Here is a 20,704-nt window from a genome sequence, read left to right on the forward strand (position 1 = left end):
CTCAGAGTGCTTCTTAACACACATCATTAAGAACTGGGAGCTGCAAATAAGTAGCAAGTAGTGAACGTATTAAAAACGAAGGCACACTGTGGGTGCTTAATGTGAATTCTGACCAACAGAGGAACTTGCGTTCATAAAGGTGATTTGCCGACTGCCAGTAAAGAGCAAGAAACATGATTGTCTGATGAGGCACCCCTCTGAATTCCTAGTTTGCATATCATGCTAAGCAAACCCCGGACAAAGATGTCGGAACTGATTATCTGCTCCCAAGGATAGGAGCAACTGAGCAAGGACATCGGAGTACCAGGCTCACGTTTCTTAATATGCCAACGTTAGAAAGTTAAATGACAGTATGGCTCAAAAGGTTACAGATAGTTCTTGATTTATGACCGCAAGTGGGACCATTGTTAAGCAAGGAAGTTGTTAAGTGAGCCATGCCTGATTTTACGACCTTTTTTGCCAAACGTGTTAAGCAAATCGCTGCAGTCATTAAATGAATCATGTCTCTGTTAAGAGAATCCAGCTTGCCCCATTAACAGCTTGTCGGAAACTGATTGGGAAAGTGTCGAATGGTGATCACGTGACCTCAGGATGCTGCCATCCTAAATACATGCTGGTTGCCAAGTGACTGAATTTTGATCACATGACTATGGAGATGCTAAGATGGTTGTTAAGTAGAACAGAGTAGAGTAGAGTAGAGTAGAGTAGAGTAGAGTAGAGTAGAGTAGAGTAGAGTAGAATAGAATAGAATAGAATAGAATAGAATAGAATAGAATATAGAATAGAATAGAATAGAATAGAATAGAATAGAATAGAATAGAATAGAATAGAATAGAATAGAATAGAATAGAATAGAATAGAGCTGGAAGAGTCCAACCCCCTGCTTAGGCAGGAAAGCCTACACCACTTCAGACAAATGGTTATCCAACATCTTCTTAAAAACTTCCAGTGTTGGAGAATTTACAACTTCTGGAGGCAAGTTGTTCCACTGATTAATTGTTCTCTCTGTCAGGAAATTTCTCCTTAGTTCTAGGTTGCTTCTCTCCTTGATTAGTTTCCACCCATTGTTTCTTATCCTGCCCTCAGGTGCTTTGGAGAATAGCTTGACTCCCACTTCTTTGTGGCAGCCCCTGAGATATTGGAACACTACTATCATGTCACCACTAGTCCTTCTTTTCATCAAACTCAAACTTTTCATCAAACTAGACATACCCAATTCCAGCAACCGTTCTTCATATGTTTTAGCCTCCAGTACCCTAATCATCTCCGTTGCTCTTCTCTGCAGTCTTTCTAGAGTCTCCACATCTTTTTTACATCGTGGCGACCAAAACTGAATGCAGTATTCCAAATGTGGCCTTACCAAGGCATTATAAAGTGGTATTAACACTTCACGTGATCTTGATTCTATCCCTCTGTTCATGCAGTGGAAGGCAGTGCAAGGAGTGGTCATAAGTCATTTTTTTTTCAGTGCCAATGTCACTTTGAAGGGCCACTAAACAAATGGCTGTAAGTCGAGGGCTACCTATATCAGAATAATGATAGCTCAGAATGTTCAGAAATTTATCTAAATTTGGGAGGAGTGTAATCAGGCATCATTCAATGACTGTGCACAGGTAGTTCTCGACCTACGACCGCAACTGAGCCCAACATTTCTGTACCTAAGTGAGATAGTTGTTAAGTGAATTTTGCCCCATTTTACGACCTTAAGAAGCCACAGTTAAGTGAATCACTGCAGTGATTATGCTAGTAACATGGTTGTTAAGTGAATCTGGCTTCCCCATTGATGTTGCTTGTCAGAAGTTCGCAAAAGGGGATCGCATGACCCCAGGACCAGTGGTGGGTTGCTCCCGGTTCGGACCGGTTCTATAGAACCGGTAGTAAAACTGGTGGGAGGCTCCGCCCACTGACCCTGACGTCATCAGAAGCGATCTGCGCATGTGCAGAAGCAAGGCGCGTGCGTGAATGAAGCGAGTGCGCACGCTCGAACGAAGCGAGCGCGCACACGCGATCCCGTTGCAAACTGGTAGTAAAGGTAAGTAGAACCCACCCCTGCCCAGGACGCTGCAACCGTCATAGATGTGAACCAGTTGCCAAGCATCTGAATTTTGATCATGTTACCATGGGAATGCTGCCGTGCTTGTAAAGGTGAAAAACGTTCATTAAGTCACATTTTTCAGTGCCGCTGTAACTTTGAACAGTCACTAAAAGAACCCTTGTAAGTCAAGGACTACCTGTACTTAATAATTAACAAATGGCAAGCATGAAGCCTTCAGAAAGACAGAATGATCAGCTGGCATTATAACAGGAACCCTGTCCACTACAAATACGTTTCACATTTTGCTTATGATTACAGCGGATGCGTTTATAGTATTGCATTTAAAGTGTTTTTAAAGGCTTGTGGACTCAAAATCCTAATGCTAAAAGCTTCCTTTGGGGGAGCTTGACATATTAGAATTTTTCATCACCTTTGGGCAGCTCTGAGTAATTTCCCTCCCTGCCTCTTTGGTGTCTTTTATAGCACCTATTATAGAAAATGTTTCTCCTACACATAGGAACAAAATGTCAAGTTTCCCACCACCACCACCACCAATCCAGATTCCACAATGGACTGTGAAAAACCCATGGAAGAGACACGTAAGCGCTTCCCTCTCCTACGGTAATTTCAGATTTCCCCATCATTATTGTAACAGAAAAGAACTTCTGTCATCTCAGTCCCATTAACTTGCACAGAAGGAAACGTATGATGCAGCCCTGTCAGGGAAGGTTTTCAGCAAGGCCAATTTTAAAGATTATTGTTCTGGAAATCTAAAAACTCTGCCAGGAGACTTGGAGAAATGGTGAGGCAATTACAGGCCTATTCAAATCCCCTGAATGCCTGCCTATCATTAACAGATAAAACCAGCAGGAAAAATAGGTGCAACCGTTCCTGAAATCATGGGTTGGGACAAATAATAGTCTATATCTGGCAGCTTAAGTATTTTTTTTTTTAAATGAAGCCCAATTTTGGGTAGTTTTCCAGCTGAAAACTGAGATCACTTTGTAAGGATTCTTTTCCGCCCCAGAAATCTGGCTGTTTTAGAAATGTCACATTCATGTCATTTTTTAAAAGCTGCTACCCATTTCGCTGTCCCTGCCCCAAGGCCTAGGAATTTACCTCAGGTTTTGTGAGATTGAAGCACGCATCTCCAAACTCGATATATATTGAAAATATTTATACTCAGAATTATAAAATTATAGGATACAGGCACTAATAGGCTCATTTGCAAGGTGGAGTGCAGTTGATTTTACTTGCAGCATCTTTGTTTGTTTGTTTATTGCTTAGTATTAGCAACTTAGAACTACGGAGAAATTTCCTGACAGTAAGAACAATCAACCAGTGGAACAACTTGGCTTCAGACGTCGTGGGTGCTTCAACACCAGAAACTTTTAAGAAGGGACTGGACAACCATTTGTCGAAAATGACATAGGGCAGGGGTCAGCAACCTGTGGCTCCGGAGCCGCATGCGGCTCTTTGGGACCTCTGCTGTGGCTCCCTGTCAGGTGATCCCATCACTGGCTGGCCCCGCCCCTCGCCCTCCCCTCCCAGTTACTCCTCACTTGGCCTGAGAAGGTAAGGGCGACAACGGGGGATGGAGAAGCGGCCGGGGCAGAGACAGAGAGATACAGAGAGAGGGTGGGAGGGAGAAAGAACAAAAGGGGTTTGTGGTTCCCGGTATTTTGTAACAACCAGTTCTCTGCCCTAATGAAAGGCTGGATGGGCGTGGCTAGGGTGTCATGTGACTGGTGGAAGTGGGTGACGTTGAGTTGGCCACGCCCACCCAGGTTTTGTGGCTCCTGGTGTTTTCTTTTCTGTGGGAAACGGGTCCAAATGCTCTTTGAGTGTAAGGTTGAAGACCCCTGATATAGGGTCTCCTTCTTGAACAGGGAATTGGACTAGAAGACCTCCAAGGTCCCTTGCAACTGGTGTTATTTTATCAATCAAATTTGTATAGCCATCCATCTCACCCAAAGCAACTCTGGGTGGCACACAACCGCAACTATTAAAATGACATACATAAAACATGTAAAAGTCTACAATGAGAACTAAATGATATAAAAATGTAGAATCCCTAGGTGAAGAGAGGAGGCTTCCCTGGGAGCCTCAGGCATATAACACAGACATACTAGCAGCTAATCTAATTTCAGAGGAGAAAATGTTCCATAAGGCAGGCCCCACAGTAGAGAAGCCCCCTTGTATGCCATGATGGCAGCAGAAGCTAGAGGCTTTCTAGGAGCCTGGGGAGGTCAAAAAAAGCTTCCCCACCCCCACCCCAAGGCCCTCTGGAGGCCGGAAACAGCCCATTTGCTGACTTCTGGTGGGCCCAGAAGGTCCGAAAATCAGCTGGCCAGCAGTGCATGCGTGCTGGAGCTGAGCTAGGGCAACGCTCGTGTGCCCACCAATATGGCTCTGCATGCCACCTGTGGCATGCATGCCATAGATTCGCCATCACGGACCTAGTCCGTGTAGTTATATAACTACAGTTCACAGCTTCCCTTGTAGGTGAAAACTGGCTATTAAACCACTTTAATGGCTATCAAACCACTTGCTTAGTCATACTTAGAGCTTAAGATAGAGCATTTGACAGTAATCTTGCAGAAGAAAACACTCAAGTGTTAAACAAGCATTTGTTTAACGCAATGCTGGCAAACTGGGCAACATGCTCTTTTCTTTTTTCTTTTTTTAGAGTTATTGCTAACAATTTTGCGGATTCAGCAAATCCTTGCGTATGAAAAGTGGCTTCAGTTACATATCTCCTGTAGGAAGAGGCGTCAATAGCCCACACACTCAGCCACCGAGGCCTCCAAGTCTCTCAAAGAGATAAGAGTCCCTTCTCTGTTTACTCTCCTTATTATTCCCTATTCTGTTTAATCGGCTTAGACTGATGAGGCAAGGCAGTAGCACAAGGATCAGCCAAGCTGTTTAATTAAAGGATTGCAGCTCAGCCCTGCAGTTTGGGGGTTTCTGTAAACGAGCTATGAGTACATTATTTAATCCACCGTGAGGAGTGGAGCTGAAGCATTAATGAAGAAAACTCTAATTAAAACTAGATGGCTGGCAGTTATTAGCAGCATCTCTTCTGACAAGCTCCCTCGTTTACGCAGAAAATGCCCGATCAGGAGAAAAGAAAAGTGAAAAGAGGGAAGAACTCAACCTGGATTATGTAACTGGAGATGTATTTGGAATGAGAAGGTGGGGAGGAAAAAGACACCAGTCTCCAAAGCTGGAGTGATGCTCATCAGAAAACCCAGCTTGACTCATCTGGAAATATGGCTGTCTCAGCAGGAGTTCGGGGAGACTGATGCTAAAGATCTGATTGGCCCCCAGTGAGTCAATTTGGTTGGCTGTCAATTTAGAACGTCAGGCTGGTTCACTGAAGCCCTGATTAGTTTCCCTTGGGTCTGAATTCATCACAGAGCCTCTTTTTTTTATATTAAAAAAAAAATTATTCTAAAAAACGAGAGCAATCAGAGAAGTGAGTATGTCTAGTTTAATGAAAAGAAGGACTAGGGGAGACATGATAGCAGTGTTCCAATATCTCAGGGGCTGCCACAAAGAAGAGAGGGGTCAACCTATCCTAGGTCTCCTGTGTGTGCAGGGGGTTGGACTAGATGACCTCCAAGGTCCCTTCCAACGCACCTAAAGGCAGGACAAGAAGCAATGGATGGAAACTAATCAAGGAGAGAAGCAACTTAGAACTAAGGAGAAATTTCCTGATGAATAGAATCGAATCGAATCGAATTGAATTGAATTGAATTGAATTCTTTATTGGCCAAGTGTGATTGGACACACAAGGAATTTATCTTTGGTGCATATTTATTTATTTATTTATTTTTAAATTTGTATACCGCCCTTCTCCCTGAGGACTCAGGGCGGTGAACAGCCAAGTAAAAGCATAAACTACAAACATTAAAATACAATTAAAAAGATATATATAAATTTGGCCCCATGATTAAAAACTATAACAAACCATTAAAAACATTTTAAAAAGTGTTAGGCCAGCCCGGCTTGCTGGAAAAAGAAGGTTTTAAGGGCACGGCGGAAGGCACCGAGGTCTTGGATTCTCCTTATCTCTGGGGGCAGCTGATTCAGAGGGTAGGTGCCCCCACAGAGAAGGCCCTCCCCCTGGGGGTCACCAGCCTACATTGTTTGGTTGATGGCACCCCAAGGATGCCCTCTCTGTGGGAGCGCACAGGTCGATGGGAGGCCGTCGGTAGCAGCAGGCGGTCTCGAAGATAACTAGGTCCTATGCCATGGAGCGCTTTGACAAGATACATTCATCAAGAATCATAAGGTACAACACTTAGTGATAGTCATAGGGTACAATAAGCAATCAAATAGAACAATTGATCAGTGGAACAACTTGCCTCCAGAAGTTGTGGGTATTCCAATACTGGAAGTTTTTAAGAAGAGATTGGACAACTATTTGTCTGAAATAGTATAGTTTTCCTGCCTAAGCAGGGGGTTGGACTAGAAGACCTCCAAGATCCCTTCCAACTCTGTTATTCTGTTATCTCTTTCCAGGTCAAGGATGGTCTGAAATGACCCCTTGCTTGAAGCAAATCTCATTCTTCTCATGTGTCTTTCCCTGTAACAGCAATAAAAATCCCACTGAGCTCGCCATCTATTAACTGTCATTCTGAAGTAACCTCAAATTACTCAGGGATCTCCACAGGAAGGTCAGAAAGTCAAGATGGCTCTTCCAGGCTGGTATTATTGGCTGTCAGGCAACCAGATAGCAAGCTGCAGTGCGGTGACAGGCCAAGCTCAGGAAAAAAAAAACATTTGCAAGAAAAGAGTCCATTTCTCAGAATTCAAAGATGACTATTCTAAACAGTGAATAAACTTGATAAGGTCAAGATCAGAATCAGGCGATGAACCCAAAGGAAGAGAAAGGAGACCTGGAAAGCAGAGGTGGCATTCAGCAGGTTCTGACCAGTTCTGGAGAACTGGTAGCGGAAATTTTGAGTAGTTCGGAGAACCGGTAAATACCACCTCTGACTGGCCCCGCCCCAATCTATTCTCTGCTTCCCAAGTCCCAGCTAATCGGGAGGAAATGGGGATTTTGCAGTATCCTTCCCCTGGAGTGGGGTGGGAATGGAGATTTTACAGTGTCCTTCCCCTGTCACGCCCACCAAGCCATGCCACGCCCACCAAGCCACGCCCACAGAACTGGCAGTAAAAAAATTTGAATTCCACCACTCCTGGAATCCAGAATTCCAAGTACAGCACAAAAAGGTAAACACAACAGAGCTGAGATTTGGGGGGGGGGGTGAAATGTTTTCAGCATTTTCTCCCTGGGAGTGCAAGTAATAAATCAGCCTTGCTGAACCTTCATCCAATACACAGCAGAAGCAAAACTCTTTAGAGCAGTGTTTCTCAACCTTGGAAGCTTGAAGATGGGTGGACTTCAACTCCCAGAATCCCCCAGCCAGCAGCGCTGGCTGGGGGATTCTGGGAGTTGAAGTCCACCCATCTTCAAGCTTCCAAGGTTGAGAAACACTGCTTTAGAGTCTGCTCTTCTGTTGGCAAGCTTTTTGGCCAGCCTTTCTAACCCATGGAGCTCAGCATTCCATTGTTGGATTTTTATCACACTGGTAGATGGACCTCTGAGGCTGAGAGCTGTCCGAGGTTGTAAGCAACGTGTCTTGGGGGCTTGTGAGTCTGTTGGTTGTGAGTCCACCACTGTTGGCGTCATGTATGCCACATTTATTGTCCCTAGTTGGCCCTGGTTCTACTTTCTCTGTCTTTTCCTCATTTGAGGACCTGTCCAACAGGGCCAAAAACAAACGGCGGTTGCAACTGCGTGATCAAAGCCCACCTCTTTTCTGACGTTTATTGCAACACACATAAAAAGAGGAAGGAATTGAATTCCGTGGTAGTACAGTGGTCTAAGGCACCCTGTTATTAAGCTGGTTATTAAGACCAGCTGCCTGCAATTACTGCAGGTTCGAATCTCGCCAAGGCTCAAGGTTGACTCAGCCTTCCATCCTTTCTAAGGTAGGTAAATTGAGGACCCAATTGTGGGGGCAATAAGCTGACTTTGTATAAATATATGAAAGGATGAAGGCTATTGCTGAGCACATTGTAAGCCGCCCCGAGTCTCTGGAGAAGGGCGGCATATAAATCAAATTTTTTTAAAAAAAATGCATGATTGTGGTTTTCAACTTGACTTTTCTGACCCTATCCATGCAGGTAATGTTGGCCACCACAAAAATTCTAGATTCTTTCAACACGCTTAACTGAGTTACTCATTTATCTCTTTCTTTTTTTAAAAAAAAGAATTTTTATTGAATATTTTACATTTTTAAAACCAAAGACGTAACAGTCAAAAAGTCAAAAGCAAAAAAAAAAAAGGGAAAAAGAGAAAGAAAGAAAACATACACATACACCAAACGGTAAAATACTAAACATAAGTAGCAACATTTTTACAACTTTCTGTATCGACAGTTGTCTTTGCTTTTAAATTCAATTCTTCTATTTGATCCATTAGTCTTATATAGCCATCCTAGCAACTCTTGTAACCAAAATTGTTATAGATATTTGTACCCTATTTATTTACATAGTTGGTGTTTTACCCTTGCCGATATTCAATACTTTTGGTTTTCAATTAAACAAAATTCAATTCACAAACTTATTTCTTATTTTGATTTCTATTTTCTAGCCACGTATAGAATCTATTCCACACTTTATAATAGTCCGAATAATCTCTTTCTTTGATCTAAGTTACTAACTTATCTCATCTAGTTAGTTGGCCCAAAACATTCAGGTCTGGGAACTCACAAGCTTCTGTTATGTCCCCCTATTCTGTTTAAACAGCTGAAATTGCAGAGTGAGATCATTTGAAGGTTTAGTGGAAGGCATCATCAGCTGACTTGCTCACCTATTCGCCAAACCCAGAGAAAGGAGTTGAAAATGATGAATTAGAGATGCTTGCAGTAAAGGAGTCTATTAAGGCCAACACACTGAAACTGCATAAGATGAAGAGGCTGCTTTCTGTCTACCTGAGTGTGTTCAGACAGTTCTTAAAAGAGATGTTATTTTAAAGGAACTATTTCTAAAGGACCCAGTTCCTTGTTAAAGGATCTATTTCTAAAGGATCTGGTTCCTTATTTTAGGGCCAAAGTTACTACAAATTAAGATTTGTATAAAGGTAAAGGTTCCCTTCGCACATATATGCTAGTTGTTCCCGACTCTAGGGGGCGGTGCTCATCTCCGTTTCAAACTCAAAGAGCTAGCGCTGTCCAAAGATGTCTCCGTGGTCATGTGGCCGGCATGTATGTATGTATGTATGTATGTATGTATGTATGTATGTATGTATATTGACCCAGAATTGATCATTGGTAGCACAGTATTTATTTATTTATTTATTTATTGGTTCGATTTATATGCCGCCCTTCTCTGGAGACTCAGGGCGGCTTACAATGCGTTAAGCAATAGCCTTCCTACTTTTGTATATACCTGCTTAGTAGGGCTTTCGGCCCCCCCTAAGCGGTGTTCTTTTTTATACAAAGTCAGCTTATTGCCCCCACAATCCGGGTCCTCATTTTACCTACCTCGGAAGGATGGAAGGCTGAGTCAACCTTGAGCCTGGTGAGATTTGAACTTGCAGTAATTGCAGACAGCTGGTGTTACTTAACAGCACTTTAGTCTGCTGCGCCACCAAGGAATGGCTAGAATGCAGTATTGCAGGCTAATTGTGCCCACAGTCTGGAGTTCGATCCTGATGGGCTCAAAGTTGACTCAGCCTTCCATCCTTCCGAGGTTGGTAAAATGAGGAGCCAGATTGTTGGGGGCAATAGGCTGACTCTGTAAACCGCTTAGAGAGAGGGCTGTAAAAGCACTGTGAAGCGGTATATAAGTCTAAGTGCTATTGCTATTGCTATTAGTGTTAAACAGATATTGACCAAACGCCACTTTCTTAAAAGGGAGTAATGCTTTGAGTAATTAATAAAAAAAAAATCCTGTCATTTTTTGCCTGCCCCTTCAATGTTTTCCCTGTTCATCCCTTTCTCTTTTAATATGCCAACACGGGACTCAGCAACCTTCTCATGCGCAACTGCATATGTTTGCACCATTGTGTGAGTGCAGGCACCAAAATATAAATACAGGTAGTCTTTGACTTACAATTATTTGTTTAGGACCATTAGAAGTTACAACGGCACTGAAAAAAGTGACCCATTATCACACTTAACAACTGTCATAGCATCCCCATGATCACACAATCAAAATCCAGGTGCTTGGCCACTGGCATACATTTATAACGGTTGCAACATCCTGGAGCCATTTGATTGTTCATTTTGCAATCTTCCCAGCTGGCTTTCAACAAGCAAAACCAGGAGGTGGGAAAGCTGGATTTGTTTAACAACTGCATGATTCACTTAACAGCTGCAGTGATTCACTTAAACAGTCATAGCAATAAAGATCATAACGTCGGACACAATTCATTCTACATTGGCATTGGCATCCTTCAGTCTCAAGAGACTATGGTATCGTGCTCTGGAAAGAGGTCCTAAAACAGCATCTAGTGTGACTAAAAAGGCTAATTCGAGAGTGGCAATTCCTTCCACCCTGAGGGCAGATACATTCTGCCCCCTGCCCAGCCCCCAGATTTCGCTGGTTCCGGGACTGCCTCTTTGCCTCAGCTTGCCGAACAAGTGTCTCTTCGAATTGGAGAAGGCCATGCTGCGTCTTTAGCAGGGGTGGGTTCTAAATTTTTTTACTACCGGTTCTGTGGGCGTGGTTTATTTTGTGGCGTGGCTTATTTTGTGGGTGTGACAATTCTTTAGGATTTAGCAGAGCTACTGGTCCACCAGGCTTTTAACTGCTTGCAGAGCTGTACCGGTCTATTCATTTGTTTTTGGAGGCACTGGTCTACCCACTTATTTTTGCAGGCACTGGTTTACCCAAGTATTTTTGCAGGCACTGGTTTACCCAAGTATTTTTGCAGGCACTGGTCTACCCATTTATTTTTGCAAGCACCGGTCTACTCATTTGTTTTCTTTTAACACTGATCAGCTGTAGGGTGGCCCTTTGAAGCCCGGTGGCAAAAGTTTAAACAGTTTTTTTCCCTCTAGCCGATAGCTGGGACTCAGGAGGCATCAACAGATTGGGGGTGGGGCCAAATAAAAGGTAAGAATAATGCAGGAGGGGTGGGGGTGGGGAGGGGACAGAGGGCAGGGAGGGCAGAACCGGTTCGGTGACGTCATATCGTCACCACTACCGGCTCGGTGAACCGGGCCGAACCGGGAGGAACCCACCACTGGTCTTTAGCCTCCAAGCTGAACGATCGGAGGTCAAGGTTTCCCAGTTGTTAATGTCGATTCCCAGGGCCTTTAGGTCCCTCTTGCAGATATCCTTATATCACAGCTATGGTCTCCCTCTGAGGTGCTTTTCCTGCACTAATTCTCCATACAGGAGATTTTTTGGAATCCGACTATCAGCCATTCTCACGACATGCCCCAGCCAGCGTAGATGTCGCTCTTTCAATAATGTATACATGCTAGAAATTCCAGCACGTTCCAAGACTCCGCTATTTGGAACTTTGTCCTGCCAGGGGATGCCAAGAGTTCGTCGTCATTCTACAACTGCCTTGTTTAACAACAGACAATCTGATCCCAATTGTGACTGTAAGTTGAGGACTACCTGTACATGTATTTTAAAAATGGCCAGGTAAACAATCTCACCAGTGGTGGGTTTCAACCAGTGTTACCACCTGTTTGCTTCATGCACGCGCTTTGCGCAAGTGCAGTGTATTACGGAACAGCTGAGATGTGGCAATCCGCTCTGCAGCGCCTTTCAGCTGGGCTAAAAACGACTGAATATAAGGTATGTATAACGCAGGGGCGGGCAGGAGGGCCAAGCTAACCGTCAGAGAGAACCGGTTCGTTCTCAGCTCACCATCGCTGCTACTGGCTCGCCTGAACCGGGCCGAACTGGTAGAAACCCACCACTGAATCTCACCTGCAGCATCTCTCGCCAAGTCAGGTGAAAAATGCTAAAAACTCAGATCTTCTCATGCAGTACCACCAATATCTCCCCAGATTGGATGGTACCATAACTTTTGCTCACTTGTTTTAAACTGTTTTTCTCTTCTTTTCTTTTTTTTTTAAAAAAATCATTTTGAAGTTCCAAGGACGCCATCTGCAGATGGCACCACCACCCCGTGCTCCAAAAAAAGAATAGACTGGAGGGAGAAAATTCTTTGAAACTAATGCTAGCAGCTGTCAGATCTGACTACTTTGCAATAAAGGCAGTTATGGGGATTAAGGTCTGGCTGAAAAGACACACTTTCAATGTGCAAGAAGAAGTAGAGCAAGAAAAGGGGGAGGAAGAAGAACCCAAACAGGACATAAACTGAGGATTTTCCCACCTTGAAGAAGACTCTGCAGATGAAGGCTTTTGCTCTGCATCCGCAGCCGGGCAGCAGAATTGGTGTAAAACAGTCTCATTCCTGGGAAAAAAAAAAAAGACAAACAAGTGGCAGATGAGAATTCAGCGCATTGACTCTCATTTATGTCCATTCCTGGCCACTGGTTCTCACTGGTAGTGCCAGTCCTTACAAAAGTAAAGGAGAACTTTGGTTATTTATTTATTTTTTTGAAACGTATTCACTGTACAATTCCAAGTCATCCAACTTCTAAAACTGAGGATTGGCACAAATGGTGTGCAGAGTGTATTGGGGCGCTCGACAGAAGACTGTCTCACTCTGAGAGACCACAAGGTTGAGCCCTCCTCCGTGTTAACATCTCTCTAGTGCAGAGGTGTCAAAGTCAATTTCATTCAGGGCCGCATCAGGGTTGTGTTTGACCTTGGAGGGGGGTGGGTGTGGCCAGGGTGAGCATTGCCATGTGGGCGTGACACGCAGACCAGTGGTGGATTGCTACTGGTTCGCCCCAGATCGGGCAAATCAGTAGCGGCAGCGATGGGAGGCTCCGCCCACCCGCCTGGACGCTTCTGTGCATGTGCAGAAATGTGCGCGCCCATGAACGAGCCACTAGCTATGGGTTTTGAAACCCGCCCCTGATGCATACTCGTGTCAGGGGTACCTGTGGTGGTCAAGCCCTAAGGCAGGACTTCCCTGAGATCCTCCCTCACTCTCATTATAATCTTCCTTCCTTCCTTCCTTCCTTCTTCTTTTTCCTTCCCTCTTCCTTCTCCTTCTTGCTTCCTTCCCCTCTTTCCTCCTTTTTCCTTCCTTGCTTTTTCTCCCCATTTCCTTCTTTTTCTTTGTCTTTCCTCTTTCCCTTTTTCCTTTCCTGTCCCTTCTTGCATGCTCAAATGCAAAAGGGGAAACATTTTCTCCTTTCGTTTTGTTTTTAGTTTGTTTTGATAGCCCTCTGCCAGCGAAAAAGGAGCTCGGGGGCCCCCGCGTGCCCCATTATCAGCCGCGACAGCCTACAGTCCTATGCCAGCTCCATTTTTGCTGGCAGAGGGCTGCAGGAGGCCGTCGCGGCTAAAAACAGGGTGCGGGGGGACCACATGCAGCCTCCGAGTTCTGTTTTCTCTGGCAAAGGTACCACGGACTGGTCTTTTGCTGTTTCTAGGCCGGCCCTGCAGTCCAGATCTAAGCACCCTCCAGGCCGGATCCCGCCCGCGGGTCTTAAGTTTGACACCCCTGCTCTAGTGAAACCTGGAGAACTCTTAGCGAGAAGACTCTTTGGGACTCCATCTTTAGAAGCAATAACGTCTCCCATGTGAATATCAGAGTTAGAACAACCGTGGCTTAGCCGAGTCCACATATTTATTTATTTATTTATTTATTTATTTATTTATTTATTTATTTATTTATTATATTTCTATACCGCCTTTCTCCCGTAGGACTCAAGGCGGTGTACAGTCAAGAAAAATATAGACACACAAACATCATAAAATTGCTAATTAAAATTATTACTTAGTTTGGTCAATTAAATAAAACCCAGAATTAGATAACATTTAAAAAATCATTCACATGTTCGTATGTTTAGCCCTGCCTGTTGGAACATCAGGGTCTTGAGGGCACAGCGGAAAGCACGGAGATCAGGGATATTCCGTATCTCCGGGGGCAGTTCATTCCAAAGGGTTGGAGCCCCCATAGAGAAGGCCCTCCCCCTGGGAGTCGCCAGTCGACATAATTTGATTGACGGTACCCTGAGTAGTCCCTCCCTGTGAGAACGAACTGGTCGGTGGGAGGCTATTGGTGGCAAAAGACGGTCTCGTAGGTATCTTGTTGATCATGCTGCTCAGTTCTGAAGAAAAATATAAGCTAATGAATAATGAAGTATTGTGTCCACTATGGACATAGGTTGGGTATATGGTACTTTTTAACTAAACTCTAAAAGTAATACCAACCTTGGTGGGGTTTTACACTGCACTCCTATTTGCTATTCAGGGGAAAAACTCCAAGATAATTCAATAATTCAGTCAAGCTGTTTTGTCTTTTCCTCAGGTATAAAAACATTGACAAGCATCATATCAAACTCGCTCACATTCTGAAATACAGGTAATCCTCAACTTATAACCATTCATTTAGTGACCATTCAAAGTTGCAATGGCACTCAAAACAACACTGCCACATCCTTTTGTGTTCCCCAAGACTCCCTTTGTAACACCCAAAAGTCAGCATTGGTTTCTGGCAGTAAATTAAGCCTGGATAGCTCAGCAGACTAATGCATTGTAATTTAACTCCAGCTGTCTGCAATTAGTAAGTTCGAATCCTGCCAGGCTCAAGGTTGACTCAGCCTTCCATCTTTTCTAAGGTAGGTAAATTGAGGACCCAGTTTGTGTGGGCAATAAGCTGACTTTGTAAAAAAATATATACAAAAGTATGAAGGCTATTGCTTAACGCACTGTAAGCCGCCCTGAGTCTCCGGAGAAGGGCGGCATATAAATCAAATTAAAAAAAAAAAAAGCGACATCATGCAGCCCTTGACTTACAGCAATTCATTTAGTGACCCTTTGAAGTCACAATGGCACTAGAAAAGGTGACTTATGACCATTTTTCACAATTACAACCATAGTAGCATCCCTATAGTCACATGATCAGAATGTGAATGCTTGGCAACTGGCATGTATTTATGAAGGGGGCAGTGCCCTGGGGTCCTGTGATCACCTTAAATGTCCTTATGACAAGCAAAGTCAATGGGCAAGCCAATTTCACTTAATAACCATGCTACTAACTTACAGTGGTGGAATTCATTTTTTTTTTACTACCGGTTCTGTGGGGGTGGCTTGGTGGGCGGGGTGTGGCTTGGGGTGGGAGGCAGGGGAAGGATACTGCAAAATCTCCATTCCCACCTCACTCCTGGGGGAAGGATATTGCAAAATCTCCATTCCCTCCCCACTCCAGGGGAAGGATATTGCAAAATCTCCATTCCCACCCCACTTTTGTGGGAATGATACTGCAAAATCCCCATTCCCTCCCCACTTTTGTGGGAACGATACTGCAAAATCCCTCTTCCCTCCCCACTCCTGGGGGAAGGATATTGCAAAATCTCCATTCCCTCCCCACTCCAGGGGGAAGGATACTGCAAAATCCCCATTCCCTCCCCACTCCTGGGGGAAGGATATTGCAAAATCCCCATTCCCTCCCCACTCTGGGGCCAGCCAGGGGTTGTATTTACCAATTCTCCGAACTACTCAAAGTTTCCGCTACTGGTTCTCCAGAACCTGTCAGAACCTGCTGAATAGCAACCCTGCTAATTTACCACTTTCACTAACTCACTTAACAACTGTGGCAAGAAAGTCACAAAATGGGTCAAAACTCACTTAACAACTACCTTTCTTAGCAACAGAAATTTGGGGCTCAATTGTGGTCGTAAGTCAAGAACTATCTGTACTGTCCTCTGAACGAGCAGCTTTAATTCTTCCAGAGGCTAACAACTAACTTTCTACTCAATTGCCAATAACTCTTGCATCAGAACCGTTGACTAAAAAAATAAAAAGGATGAAAGTGAAATCTTATCCCTATGCTTTCGCCACCTGTGCTCTTTTCAATGTTCTAACCAAGAACATTAATTTCAGAGATCTTCAAAAACTCTGGTTTCACAGGAATATGTTTTAATTGCTAAAGGGAGAAAACAAACAAGAACAACAAACATTTAAAAGTTTGAGAGCCTGTAGAAAATAGCATTTCCTAGCATAAGAAAGAGATACTGTAACTTCTTCCAAAGGATTTCAAAGGAGGAGAAAACTTCCAAATCCAGAGAATTTCGATGCTATAAAATCTTTCTCTTTTGTGTTCTTTTTCTTTGATTTCTCAGAGGGAGACCAAAAAAGCCTTGGTAGTACAGTGGTCTAAGGCACCCTGTTATTAAGCTGGTTATTAAGACCAGATGCCTGCAATTACTGCAGGTTCGAATCTCGCCAAGGCTCAAGGTTGACTCAGCCTTCCATCCTTCCTAAGGTAGGTAAATTGAGGACCCAGTTGTGGGGGCAATAAGCTGACTTTGTATAAATATACAAAAGGATGAAGGCTATTGCTTAGCGCATTGTAAGCTGCCCTGAGTTTCCGGAGAAGGGCGGCATATAAATCAAATTAAAAAAAAAACACCCTGATCCTAGTTAAATCTCACAACTGTATTTTAAACCAGGGAGTCTCCAACCTTGGCAACTTTAAAGCCTGGAGGACTTCAACTCCCAGAATTCAAGCAAGGCTGGCTGGGGAATTCTGGGATTTGAAATCCTCCAGGCTTAAAGATGCCAAGGTTGGAGACCCCCTGGTTTAAACTATCTCCAAAAATATTAAGAAACATGTTTGCTGACTAGTGAATCATTGGAAATTTGTGATGCTAAACAAGATTATGTCATTTATATTATCAGATTATATTTTATTTTTTTAACCTTTGTTGTATTGTATTGTATTTCATTTGTATTGTAAGTCAGAGAGGTTAGGGTAGAGGCAGTATGCACAGTCGGTAAATAAATGATCCAAAAATCCTGTACGCGCTCAGTACAGCATCCAAGAAAAGATCAAGCGTACAATTTTGTCCGAGCAGTTGGGTCTCCCAGTTGAAGTTCATCCATCAACAGAACTACAGATGGGTCTTCACTCACTCTTCTCCAATTGGAGGAAAGGAGACATTCCAGAGGGGAGGTGCTTTATGAAAGGTAGCATGCATTTTAACATTTTATTTTATTATTTATACCTCCCTTCTCCCCAATACAGACATTCTTTATGTTCTAAACCAGAGGTCCCCAACCTTTCGGACCTCAGGGACCGCTAAATTCATAATTTAAAATCCCGCAGACCACTAATATGATCTGCCTAATGACCAGCTGGGTGGGCGTGGCTAGGTGGTCATGTGACTGGGTGGGCATGGCCAACTCGATGTCACTCGCGCCGAGAGGCGCCTCACAGGCCTCTACTCGCCCCTCCCCTCCCAGCCACTTCTCGCCTGCCCGCCCGGGCTCCTTAGGGCCCCAACAGGAAGCAGTTGTTGGATCTAAGCAGCCACCATGAGAAAGAGTTGGCAAAACAGCTCAGTTCAAATTGGATCTGACCGAGAAGGAGGCTCAGCAGAAGCATCTCACTGAGGACTGCTTTCCAAGCAGAGGGAAGACCTGGAGGAGTACAAGGCAGGTGCCTGGAGGCTCGGCGGGTTGAGATAGTCAGCCAGTTCCAGGCCATGAGGCAGTCCCACTGGAACAAGGCCCTCCGGCTCTTTGCCACCAGCGGCACTTCCCTCCAGCCTTCGCACAAAGCCCCACACCAGGAGGCTGAAGCAGACCCCAAGTCGAAATTTCTGCCCTCCTCCAACCCACACAAGAAGACCCCGAAGGGGGAGACTCTCTGCAGTAACACAAGCATTCATTGCATGTATCCGGCCCAGGAGCCGTAGTTTGGGGACCCCTGATTTAGTGCAATATAAAAAATGCAAATAATTTTTCTGCGGACCACCAAAATTGTCTCGCAGACCCCCAGTGGTCCACCGACCACCAGTTGGTGACCACTGTTCTAAACAGATAGATGCAAACACAAACTCAGATTAAAGCTGTGTTCATTATGGTGGCAGCACTCCTCCTCCTCCCCCCCTTAATAATTACAAATAAAAAGGTTTATTCTACAACGAGCATAAGTAACAAGCATACATTTGTTGGTCTTTAAGATGCCACAAAAAACCACTCTTGCTGCTAGCGATACAGTTGGTGCCCTCTGAAAATTGTTTTCCTGAGCAGGGGGGAAAAAATGTACCTCAGATTAATGACTATAAATGTATAACCTGAGGCAAAGTGTTACTCCACATAAAGGTGACTCGTCAAGCTATATCTTGGCTGTTTATCTGCCTCACCATTTGTGCAACTGTGCCCTTTGCAGCAGGGGTCTCCAACTTTGGCAATTTTACGACTTGTGGACTTCAAGTCCCAGAATTCTTCAGCCAACCAGTTGAAAGTCCACAAGTTGCAAAGTTGCCAAGGTTGGAGACGACTGATTTACAGGACCATTCCCATTGCCGCCATCTTCTCATGCTTCTACTCATCCTGTCCTTATACTGCCAATGATTCGGACATGAAGAAAAGAGCATTCCTGTAGGTTGGAAACTACTTGACGTTCCCACCTTTTTTAAATTGCACCCAGCCAAAAGCTAACCTTTTTCCAGGCACACGAAGCTTTTTCTGCTCCATTACTCTGTGCCCTGGATCTTGAAGAAGAGACAGATTTGGTCCAGTTGTTCTAATAAGGTATGTGTCATTCAGCATTTCCAATAGGTCTCTCCCAAGCCCCCGTCCTCCAGATATTTTGGGATCTCAATTCTCACTGCTCCCACAATCCATCTAAGATTTTGGAAATCGACTTCTATCACACCAGAACGGTGAGGTTTGAGGAAGAGAGTTTTATTCATCATGTCCATTATACTGCTCTTCCAGAATGTCTTATTTTTGCTGGTTACCCCTCAGTGCAACACAATGTTTAAGTACCTTAAGTAGATCACCATAATTCAGTGCAACACAGTGTTTAAATACATTAAATACATCACCATAACTCCTGTCTTGTGTTTCAGGACCTTCCCAGTTCTTCACTGTCCCTCCATTCTGAAGGACAGCTCAATTCTTATATGTGAGTCAAGATTTTAATATTTTAATATTGGTTTTAGATAAGACCTGTCTGAAAGAAGAAGAATCAAAAACTGGTCCAAGAAGTGCAGTTTACTGAAGTTACTGAAACACAAGATCTAAAACCCTGAGGTTGATCTTGGCCTATTTCCATAAAACTGTAACTTGAACCATTTGCTCAGATCAGAGAGTATATAACAAACTTCAGTTCATTTAAATTAGGTTGTAGGTTGAATTCCTGAGAACTAGAGCAGAATCCTTGCCAGCCTTTATGTGTCTTATACAACTAATTGAAGCCTCAAATAAGCAGCCAAACATCTCTTCCAGCCTTTCCTTATTGTTGTAGCACCAGTGAAGCAAACACGACTCTTAGGAAAGAGTTCCAAGCTCCTTCTTAATGGCACCCGAACCTTTCAGCAAAACCTTAAATTTGCATTCTTGTGTCCCAAGCATTGTTTGTGTTTATACAACAACCACACCTTATTAAAACCCAGCAGGTATTATTAGTTTATGGCTCCTTAGATTGCATGAACTCAGAAAACTGAATTCATAATATAAACCACAGTTTGGTTAGCTCTGCATCAGGGGTGAAATCCAGCAGGTTCTGACCGGTTCTGGAGAACTGGTAGCGGAAATTTTGAGCAGTTCGGAGAACCAGCAAATACCACCTCTGGCTGGCCCCAGACTAGGTAGGAATGGGGATTTTGCAATATCCATCCCCCAGGAGTGGGGAGGGAATGGGGATTTTGCAGACCTTCCCCTGGAATGGGGTGGGAATGGAGACTTTGCAGTATCCTTCCCCTGGAGTGGGGTGGGAATGGAGATTTTGCAGTCCTTCCCCTAGAGTGGGGTGGGAATGGAGACTTTGCAGTATCCTTCCCCTGGAGTGGGGTGGGAATGGAGATTTTGCAGTATCCTTCCCCTAGAGTGGGGTGGGAATGGAGTCTTTGCAGTATCCTTCCCCTAGAGTTGGGTGGGAATGGAGATTTTGCAGTATCCTTCCCCTGCTAAATCCACCAAGCCATGCTACACAGAACCAGTAGTAAAAAAAATTGGATTTCATCACTGCTCTGCATAAACATGTTGTGCCAAAAAAAAAAAGATTTTGGCCTTGCAATTCTCTGCAAGCTGAGAAATCCGGGACTGCATTTCAGAGATTATGGGGTGTAATGACTTGGAGGGTATCTTCAGTCCAGCCACCGTCTCCACTTCAGAACACAGAGCTCTGCCAAGAAGAGTGGACTTTAATATGAATCCTTCCTATTTATCCGTGATATAAAAGTTTCCACCTGTAAGCAATTTCGCAAGTTTTGCTTGGCCAACTCATCTCTCAATTGTAATTTTCCTCCAGCATCTATAAACTCCAAGCTGCCTTGTTATTTCAAGGGAGAATGGCTTTTGTTATTCTCTGCTACTCCAGGTTTTCCCTATATTATTCTCAATTTTTGAGCTCAGTCACTTGAATGGCAAGGTCTGTGGCTGCAGATAAGACGGGCTCATGAACCTGCAAAGGAAGCAATGTGGCCTCTTTTGATCTCTTCCAATGCAGTCCTAGGCTGCACCAGCAGGAGGGTAAAGTCAAGATAATTAGAAGTATTAATATCACTTTATAATGCCTTGGTAAGACCTCACTTG

General features: G+C 44.0%; 1 protein-coding gene across 7 annotated transcripts in view; it reads right to left on the reverse strand.

The window, feature by feature from the left end:
- Positions 1–20,704, reverse strand: part of IQSEC3 (IQ motif and Sec7 domain ArfGEF 3) — a 242,532-nt gene that overhangs the window by 132,686 nt on the left and 89,142 nt on the right. For all 7 annotated transcript variants that reach the window (XM_060694483.2, XM_087873704.1, XM_060694482.2 and 4 more), the window contains exon 2: positions 12,411–12,491. In XM_060694483.2, coding sequence (XP_060550466.2) covers positions 12,411–12,491 — 81 coding nt within the window. The remainder of the gene's footprint in view (positions 1–12,410; positions 12,492–20,704) is intronic.

Source organism: Pantherophis guttatus, chromosome 7 (genome assembly GCF_059756535.1).
Source record: "Pantherophis guttatus breed Tessera chromosome 7, ASM5975653v1, whole genome shotgun sequence".
NCBI lineage: Eukaryota > Metazoa > Chordata > Lepidosauria > Squamata > Colubridae > Pantherophis > Pantherophis guttatus.